General features: G+C 41.7%; 1 protein-coding gene across 2 annotated transcripts; it reads left to right on the forward strand.

The window, feature by feature from the left end:
- The first annotated feature begins 3,696 nt into the window (after positions 1–3,696).
- LOC139753465 (uncharacterized) lies at positions 3,697–9,531 on the forward strand. 2 transcript variants are annotated; one of them, XM_071670015.1, is made up of 5 exons: positions 3,697–3,903; positions 5,042–5,374; positions 7,025–7,404; positions 8,178–8,247; positions 8,742–9,531. In XM_071670015.1, exons 2-5 carry the CDS (start codon positions 5,296–5,298, stop codon positions 9,521–9,523), a joined length of 1,311 nt encoding a protein of 436 aa, XP_071526116.1. In that variant the 5' UTR covers positions 3,697–3,903; positions 5,042–5,295; the 3' UTR covers positions 9,524–9,531. The 2 variants fall into 2 exon arrangements, with proteins under 2 accessions (XP_071526116.1, XP_071526117.1); XM_071670016.1 differs by having other exon boundaries at positions 3,697–3,786.
- The last annotated feature ends 1,126 nt before the right edge of the window (positions 9,532–10,657 follow it).

Consider the following 10,657-nt stretch of genomic DNA (forward strand, 5'->3'; position numbering starts at 1 on the left):
TGACCTAGCCCTTGACCTAGCCCTTGACCTAGCACTTTATCCAGTCGTTGACCTAGCCCTTGACCCAGCCCTTGACCCAGCCCTTGACCTAGCACTTTATCCAGTCGTTGACCTAGCCCTTGACCTAGCCCTTGACCTAGCACTTTATCCAGTCGTTGACCTAGCCCTTGACCTAGCACTTTATCCAGTCGTTGACCTAGCCCTTGACCTAGCACTTTATCCAGTCGTTGACCTAGCCCTTGACCCAGCTCTTGACCTAGCCCTTGACCTAGCCCTTGACCCAGCTCTTGACCTAGCCCTTGACCCAGCCCTTGACCTAGCCCTTGACCTAGCACTTTATCCAGTCGTTGACCTAGCCCTTGACCCAGCTCTTGACCTAGCCCTTGACCTAGCACTTTATCCAGTCGTTGACCTAGCCCTTGACCCAGCTCTTGACCTAGCCCTTGACCTAGCACTTTATCCAGTCGTTGACCTAGCCCTTGACCTAGCCCTTGACCTAGCCCTTGACCTAGCACTTTATCCAGTCGTTGACCTAGCCCTTGACCTAGCACTTTATCCAGTCGTTGACCTAGCCCTTGACCTAGCACTTTATCCAGTCGTTGACCTAGCCCTTGACCTAGCACTTTATCCAGTCGTTGACCTAGCCCTTGACCTAGCACTTTATCCAGTCGTTGACCTAGCCCTTGACCTAGCCCTTGACCTAGCACTTTATCCAGTCGTTGACCTAGCCCTTGACCTAGCACTTTATCCAGTCGTTGACCTAGCCCTTGACCTAGCACTTTATCCAGTCGTTGACCTAGCCCTTGACCTAGCACTTTATCCAGTCGTTGACCTAGCCCTTGACCTAGCACTTTATCCAGTCGTTGACCTAGCCCTTGACCTAGCACTTTATCCAGTCGTTGACCTAGCCCTTGACCTAGCACTTTATCCAGTCGTTGACCTAGCCCTTGACCTAGCACTTTATCCAGTCGTTGACCTAGCCCTTGACCTAGCACTTTATCCAGTCGTTGACCTAGCCCTTGACCCAGCCCTTGACCTAGCACTTTATCCAGTCGTTGACCTAGCCCTTGACCTAGCACTTTATCCAGTCGTTGACCTAGCCCTTGACCTAGCACTTTATCCAGTCGTTGACCTAGCCCTTGACCTAGCACTTTATCCAGTCGTTGACCTAGCCCTTGACCTAGCCCTTGACCTAGCCCTTGACCTAGCACTTTATCCAGTCGTTGACCTAGCCCTTGACCTAGCACTTTATCCAGTCGTTGACCTAGCCCTTGACCTAGCCCTTGACCTAGCACTTTATCCAGTCGTTGACCTAGCCCTTGACCTAGCACTTTATCCAGTCGTTGACCTAGCCCTTGACCTAGCACTTTATCCAGTCGTTGACCTAGCCCTTGACCTAGCCCTTGACCCAGCCCTTGACCCAGCTCTTGACCTAGCCCTTGACCTAGCACTTTATCCAGTCGTTGACCTAGCCCTTGACCTAGCCCTTGACCTAGCACTTTATCCAGTCGTTGACCTAGCCCTTGACCTAGCACTTTATCCAGTCGTTGACCTAGCCCTTGACCTAGCCCTTGACCCAGCCCTTGACCTAGCACTTTATCCAGTCGTTGACCTAGCCCTTGACCTAGCACTTTATCCAGTCGTTGACCTAGCCCTTGACCTAGCACTTTATCCAGTCGTTGACCTAGCCCTTGACCTAGCACTTTATCCAGTCGTTGACCTAGCCCTTGACCTAGCACTTTATCCAGTCGTTGACCTAGCCCTTGACCCAGCCCTTGACCTAGCACTTTATCCAGTCGTTGACCTAGCCCTTGACCCAGCCCTTGACCCAGCTCTTGACCTAGCCCTTGACCCAGCCCTTGACCTAGCACTTTATCCAGTCGTTGACCTAGCCCTTGACCTAGCACTTTATCCAGTCGTTGACCTAGCCCTTGACCTAGCACTTTATCCAGTCGTTGACCTAGCCCTTGACCTAGCACTTTATCCAGTCGTTGACCTAGCCCTTGACCTAGCACTTTATCCAGTCGTTGACCTAGCCCTTGACCTAGCACTTTATCCAGTCGTTGACCTAGCCCTTGACCTAGCACTTTATCCAGTCGTTGACCTAGCCCTTGACCCAGCCCTTGACCCAGCCCTTGACCTAGCACTTTATCCAGTCGTTGACCTAGCCCTTGACCTAGCACTTTATCCAGTCGTTGACCTAGCCCTTGACCTAGCACTTTATCCAGTCGTTGACCTAGCCCTTGACCCAGCCCTTGACCTAGCCCTTGACCTAGCACTTTATCCAGTCGTTGACCTAGCCCTTGACCCAGCTCTTTACTCATGCACGTGTGTGTGTGTGTGTGTGTGTACGACAACTACCTGTCTTACTCATGCACGCGTGTGTGTGTGTGCGTTTGTACGATAACTACTTACCTTACCCATGCACGTGCGTGTGTGTGTGTACGATAACTATTTGTGTGTTACTGGGAGAGAGTTTTACACTCGTGTTGCCTCGTCTCTTTTAATCTTGTGTATGTACCATGTTTTTCATCAAATGTGTTACGCACAGAAAGACCTATATATACACACCTGTATATGTAAACCTAGACACACACGCACACACACACACACACACACATACACACACACACACACACACACACACACACACACACACACACATGAACACATATACTTTCATATCCTTTCTAAATACATGAAAAATTCCACAGTTCATTATCAAATATCCTAACGTTAAAACATACATTTAAAAACAACTACACAGTTTTACCCGAAAGCTGATAAAACTTATCTAAAAACCACAATAATTCTGTTGATCTCTTACTGTTACATAGAGTGTGTGTGTTGCTGTACGAGACGAGGAAGGGACTTCAGTATGAACAGGTCGGTGTTTGATAAGCTACTGCTGGCTAGCACGGAGACCCACCCATACTGCCTACATTGAGTGGTCATTTCCTCGAACGTAAATAACGTATTGCTGAGTAGGGTAGTTCAGTAGTTAGGCCACTTCGTTCGGACGTGATCGCCCAGTTGACTCACGTTGGGCTTTTATGATATATGTATATTCATTATCTTTTCAAGTAGCATTCCTAGACTTTAGGCTTTGATCAGAGGCTAATAATGATATAGTTATTCCATGTATATTATCCTTTCTTTTATAGGCCATGACGATGGTGTATATAGTTAACAAAATGTAGGTCAATGAAAATTGAAGATATTTATCCAAGACCTGGTGATTCCATCCCTATATATATATATATATATATATATATATATATATATATATATATATATATATATATATATATATATGTGTGTGTGTGTGTGTGTGTGTGTGTGTGTGTGTATTGGCTTGACTAAGATGGCACAGTCACATAGTATTAACCCCACCAGATGAGGATTATGGTCCCGCCTTCATGATAAGTACAGAGGATGCTAAGTTTCCACTCGTTGTTAGATACATAATATTCCCTCTCGCTTTCGTATCTCCACGAATGTACGAATGAAATGAAAAGCAAAGATCGAAAAACATTCGTCACTTTCCATTGTATGGGATGTGAGACATAGTAGAATTCAGATTCGGAGATATTATGTTTATGGACATATCTTTTTAGAAGACTGAATGTGGCAAAGATTTTTTGTTGGTTAGATGATAAGACAGGATGTGAGTGGTCTCCTCCTCAGTACCTCAGTCGTCACCAGTGGTCATACGAACCTTGACGCGTACAGACGGTCGCTGGTGGTGAGGGAGGTGGTGGAAGACGAGGACAACAACGAGGACAAGTTCGTGTGTGGCTTTGTTTGGAATCGGCGTGTCGCTGCGAGTGGTGGTGACATTTTCAAAGTGACAAAAACAGATTACTCCTATCGGTATCCCGAGACCTACTGACGGCAGTGCTGGTGTGTTTATATATATATATATACATGTGTATGTGTGTGTCTGTATTTGTCTACGTTACCGAGTAATATTACCCTCGGAGCGCCGAACGGAAACGTGGTATGGGAGTTTTTGAAGGTGTAAAGAAATAGTGGTTGAGGAAGGGGTAAATTCTTTTTCATCAGTTTCGGGAACCCATCGATCAACCTCTGATACTGGCTTGTTTCTAACCCCCCCATCCCACCCCACTCAGCACCCCTCAATGGTAGAAGAGGAGTAGTTTTTTAAAGTCAGGTGTTGAGTAACTGTCGAACACGAAGTCCTCATCAGACATTATGAAGCCTGAGGGTTTTTTTGAGACGGATTTCACGATGAAGTAATTCTATGTTGCGTTACAACACTTACAGTGGAATTAATACTGATATCCTCGCGTCAAGCTTGAGTTCTGGGTGTTGGGTTGGTACTCAGATCTGAGTGTTCATCTGGTCCTCATACTGACTACCAATCAGTCCCCTTGATGGTGATTGACAGCTGAAATGAGTGATTGGTGCGGTCTTGGTGTTGAACACTCTCTACAGAGGCCCCCAGTCCTTGAGGTGCACCTGATATGTGCGCATTAAAAAGCCAGCTCCCTGGGCTTGGAAGATAACACGGCTCTACGGATCACCATCTATCTTATCTTGGGTCACTTCTGGTGTCAGAGTGTTTGTGGAAGCACCCGAGATAGACGAAGTCCCGCAAGCAATATGTTACTAACGATTTAGAGTAGTGTTGCCTAGTTCAGGTGTTGTCTGGTTTAGGTGTTGCCTTGTTTAGGTGTTGCCTGGCTCAGGTGTTGCCTGGTTCAGGTGTTGCCTGGGAAGATGGGGGATACTGTGTTGAAAATAAGCGAATCTACGTAGCAACATCGGGTCTGTGGCGTACATTGATCACGTGATGCTCATTTGTCTTTTCATTCTTAGGAAGGAAGAGGAAAACGGGGTATGAATCTTTTATCTACAGTGAGAGGGTCTTAAGTGCCATGTATATTAAAATGTCAGAGACCATCCGTTACCAGTGATTATATATATATATATATATATATATATATATATATATATATATATATATATATATATATATATATATATATATATATATATATATGATTAATTTTTACAGGGAGTAAATCAAAAGGACAAGTCCCAGTGTCTTGCTTGGACAGAAAGAGTGAAGGAAGGAGACACAGAAATAAACGGAGAAAAGAAAGATTGGAAAAGAAAGGAACTTCCATCCCCACACACACACACACGCACACACATACAAGCTATGTGACGCGCGTGGCATAGAAAGATTACCTAGAGCAGAGGTGGAGGGAGATCAAGCGAGAGGAAATACCCACACAATAGACTAGAGGAACCTTCTGAAGGAGAAGGATGCGGCTACCGAAGGCGACCTGGGTGAAGTTCCTGGTCCTCATTGCTGCCTCCCTCACTCAAAGCTCCTTTGGTCAAGGTAAGTAAATACAGACAGACATTTCTGGTCATTTGTATTAAGAAAAGAAATTTCAGTAAAATATCATCAATGTTCTTGTATATCTTTTTGTACTCCTTCGTCCCATAACTACTCTATTTTATGAATGGCTTCGTAAACCTTTTTTTTCTTTAAACCTATGTCCCTTAACCATTTGTTTACATGCTATTACCTTTCCTGTGGCGAGCTGTGGAGGAACAAGAGAGAGAGAGAGAGAGAGAGAGAGAGAGAGAGAGAGAGAGAGAGAGAGAGAGAGAGAGAGAGAGAGACAGACAGAGAGAGAGAGAGAGAGAGAGAGAGAGAGAATACGTTGTAAGTCGTCTAACTGTTATTCTATTCCTGTTAAGGTCATGGTTGATGATAAAGGGACTTGTGCGTTAGATCTTACTCGGAGAGGAATAGTAGTGAAGCTGTAGTTATATGCTGATGATGCAGTAGTTACAGATAGAACTCTACAATAAAAAAAAAACAGTTGCAGAAAGGTGGTGATAATTGACTTAAAAGAGAACGTGTCGTAAATTTGTCTAAGTTTTGTAAGTTGTATTTGAGAAACTGAAGTCAAAGATGCTTGTTATGCTTGAGATAAGCATATAAGGTTTGTGCTTGTGCTTGAGAAAGGCAGACAAAAAGGATGAAGGTTAGGGTTGAGAAAGGCAAAATGTTGGGGAGAAAGATGAGACATGGTGAATGGTCTCTATATGGTCTCGAGAATCAACAGGAAGAAAATAAGACCTCGCGTCTGAATACCTGGACACGAGACCTTTATCGAGGACATATCGAGGACGAAGGTTAGGAAGAATCTCATTCACTAGGGAAAAGAATCTAAGGGAAAGGGAGTTCGTTGATGCCTTTAGGAAGGGAAGGTAGGGATGGGAAGGACACAGGGGTAAAGTATTAGGGACGCTGCTCCATAGATTTATCACCAGCAACACTCTAACACCAGCTAAATGTGTGTGTGTGTGTGTGTGTGTGTGTGTGTGTGTGTGTGTGTGTGTGTGTATTAGTATAGGACGCATGGTGAAGTGTTGTTTGGATAGAATTTCTCAGATTTGAAAGTGGAGTTGGTGTTAAGAATACCAGATAGGAAGATGAGAGTAACAGGAAAGAGGATGATAAAAAGGAAAAATAATAACACGTTAAGAGAATAAGTATAAATCAAAATGGATCAGGGTTGAGTTGATGTGTACACAGAGGAAAGATGAATTGAAAAGCCAGAATGTGTGTAAGAGCGGCGGCATCTATAGTGAATTCCTCAAACATGAACTGAACCCACGTTGTACTGAGGCATTCTGTGGATGGCGTATAACATAGCATGATATAGAAAGTAAAATAAATATAGTGTATTTTCTATATTAGTACTTTGTACGAGTTATATATCACTTTCGTGACATAGTCAAAGATTCGTGAAGTGTCACGCACGAACACTCATTACCACTTTGTTGCAACAACACCAAAAATTCGTGAAGTGTCACGCACGAACACTCATGATATTACCACTTTGTCGCAACAACACCAAAAAGAGATGAACGGTGATAGACTTCACGAATTGCTAGCACACCCTCCTCACCCTCAAACATACCCAGCGACGTATGAGATGATTGGCTCATTCCTCAACCCTCATTTCTTCCGTAGAATGTCAAGACATACAGTCGAGTAGCGAGGGTTCGCCCCTGGTCCTCTCCTTCTCCCGGGGCACGGTCTGGTTCAGGCCCCAGGACCCGAAAACTCACGACCTCTGGACCGCTTCCTTCTACCTAGGGAGGGAGGAAGGAGATGGCACATTTACCAGGGATTACGAACTCCAACTGAAGAAGCCCAAGGACAAGAACTTCCTCGCCTGTAAGTTCTTTCAAGCAGGCACACGCAAATCCTTCCTGGATGAGCGGTTCTCCAGGGACTGGCTGGCTTCAGGAATGTGGGTTGGCCTGGGGCTCAGTAAGTCTCAGCTTAGCCTCACTTTCCAGGGCCAGGGGCAGCTTCAGCTCCAGCTTACAGCCGAGAAGGACGAGGAGGTGAGTGAGCTTCCTTAGGACAACAGCTTTGGTCTCTCTCTCTCTCTCTCTCTCTCTCTCTCTCTCTCTCTCTCTCTCTCTCTCTCTCTGTTTATGTTTAAAAGGACGTGTGAATGAATGGCTCATGGGTGTAAACAGACCCTCGCCCCTCCCTCCCCATCCTCGTCGGCGAGGGGTTTACACTGAGAGAGAGAGAGAGAGAGAGAGAGAGAGAGAGAGAGAGAGAGAGAGAGAGAGAGAGAGAGAGAGGTGTCACCCTCTGCGAGACAGTCATCACTGCCAGTGGACGGAAAAGAGTACAGGTCTCGTTTGAAGAACCTCTTCCTCCAGGGTTAAAGTTGCAGCAGCTCTCTCTCTCTCTCTCTTTCTCTCTCTCTCTCTCTCTCTCTCTCTCTCTCTCTCTCTCTCTCTCTCTCTCTCTCTGTGCGCGAGTCCACTCTCGCCCCGACGCCGATTCCAAACTATAAACCACAACTGCCACGCGTCGTATGATGATGATCATCATCAACATCATCATCATCGGGGTCATCATCATCATCATCATCATCATCATCGGGGTCATCATCATCATCATCATCATCATCATCATCATCATCATCGGGGTCATCATCGGGTCATCATCATCATTATCATCATCGTTGATGTGAGCAAACACAGAAAGCCACTGGCAGCCGCCGTACTTTAACATAAACCCACCGAAGATACACGTTATATCCGGGTAATGTTGATAACTCAGAATTTCCCGTCAGTAAGAAAGTCTTTCTATATTTCAGTTCGAAGGTGTGGAAGATGTCAAGCTCACTGGTGCTATGGAGGCGACTGTGAACTGCCCGAGACCTGAAGGTAAGGTGGGAGGGACTCTTGTGTTGTGAGTCATTTCTTTGAGGTATAGTACTTTCATCATCCGATTTTCAAAGCTATGATACGTTTTCTCTGTTTCATATGTGTCCTTAGGGTGTGTGTGTGTGTGTGTGTGTGTGTGTGGATATGGTTTTTGATTAATGACATTTAGCAAAGAATGCAGTGGTTAATCATATTAATTTTTATGTGAATTTATGTGAATTTTTATTTGAATTTTTATGTGAATTATGTGTATTTTTTATGTGAATTTTTATGTGAATTTATGTGAATTTTTATGTGAATTTTTATGTGAATTTATGTGAATTTTTATTCGTGATACACATTGAGCTTGTTTACGTCCTGATACTGAATAGATTCTGTCATGATTGTCATGTGTTTGTGATACTCTGTACTTCTTGCCAACCTTCTTGTAGGTGTTAGAATTAGACGCAATTGCCCAATAGCCTAATTAATCAATGTCTCTTCCTTTCTTGAAGATGACACAACCACGATCCCTCCAACCACCACCAGTGCTTCAACCACCACTACCACTACTGCTACCACTACCACGGAGGAACCATCAACCACAGTGACCTACGACTCCACATCCAGCGACCAGGACACCCTCACAGGGGCGACAGACCTGGGAAACACCACAGCCTCGAGTTCGGACGTCGAGTTCGACAGCCAGGTCGAAGATCCTGACGACGGTAAATGCGTAGAGGTGATTCCATGGTGGGTCTGGGTGTGCGCTGGGCTGACGGTGTCCTTCATCGTCTTCTTCCTCCTGCTCTTGCCTTACACCATCGTCCTGCATCGTCGCAACTGGAATCTGACGACGACCTTGGTGAGGCAAGGGCAAAGCCTCCGTGGACGCACCGGCATCCCTGGGGGTTACTGCGTCCAAGCTAGCGACGTGCAGTTCTACGAGATGAGGAACCACAACATCATGGTTGGCGACACGACGCCTCGCCTGGTCACCCCGTCTCCTCACCCCGCGCGGCGATGCAACACGGCCCCGAGGCTGTCTCCTTACAGGCGCTCTATCTCAAACCCTGGCACCCCGAGACTCTACCCGACCATCCACTTCCCTGCGCCACCGTCAGTGGAGAGGTCTCCCTCGCCGTACCTGGATGAGAATTACCTCCCTCCACCACCCGATGACCTAGACGCGTACATACATATCGACCAGGACAACATGAGCGGGAAGAAGAGCTGTAACTACTCCGAAAATGCTTTGGCTGACGACGAACGAAGCTTGAACACCCTGGATAAATGACTACCTAAGATTAGATAATTAGAAAAAAAAGTGGAATTATAGCGACTAATAGCTGCTCTTGGCACTACATCCTCATCCATACAGACACACACACACACAACACACACACACACACCACACACACACACACAACACACACACACACACACACACAACACACACACACACAACACACACACACACACCACACACACACACACATATATATATATATATATATATATATATATATATATATATATATATATATATATATATATATATATATATATATATATATATATATATATATATATATATATATATATATATATATATATATATATATATATATATATATATATATATATATATATATATATATATATATATATATATATATATATATATATATATATATATATATATATATATATATATATATATATATATATATATATATATATATATATATATATATATATATATATATATATATATATATATATATATATATATATATATATATATATATATATATATATATATATATATATATATATATATATATATATATATATATATATATATATATATATATATATATATATATATATATATATATATATATATATATATATATATATATATATATATATATATATATATATATATATATATATATATATATATATATATATATATATATATATATATATATATATATATATATATATATATATATATATATATATATATATATATATATATATATATATATATATATATATATATATATATATATATATATATATATATATATATATATATATATATATATATATATATATATATATATATATATATATATATATATATATATATATATATATATATATATATATATATATATATATATATATATATATATATATATATATATATATATATATATATATATATATATATATATATATATATATATATATATATATATATATATATATATATATATATATATATATATATATATATATATATATATATATATATATATATATATATATATATATATATATATATATATATATATATATATATATATATATATATATATATATATATATATATATATATATATATATATATATATAT

This window comes from Panulirus ornatus, chromosome 14 (genome assembly GCF_036320965.1).
Source record: "Panulirus ornatus isolate Po-2019 chromosome 14, ASM3632096v1, whole genome shotgun sequence".
Taxonomy (NCBI): domain Eukaryota; kingdom Metazoa; phylum Arthropoda; class Malacostraca; order Decapoda; family Palinuridae; genus Panulirus; species Panulirus ornatus.

What these genes read in the sequence shown, in the direction of transcription:
- LOC139753465 (XM_071670015.1), top strand. Translation starts at nt 5,296, where the DNA reads ATGCGGCTACCGAAGGCGACCTGGGTGAAGTTCCTGGTCCTCATTGCT. An exon ending in TCAAAGCTCCTTTGGTCAAG is followed by an intron (nt 5,375 to 7,024) that starts GTAAGTAAATAC and finishes TTTCTTCCGTAG; the next exon opens with AATGTCAAGACATACAGTCG. An exon ending in CAGCCGAGAAGGACGAGGAG is followed by an intron (nt 7,405 to 8,177) that starts GTGAGTGAGCTT and finishes TCTATATTTCAG; the next exon opens with TTCGAAGGTGTGGAAGATGT.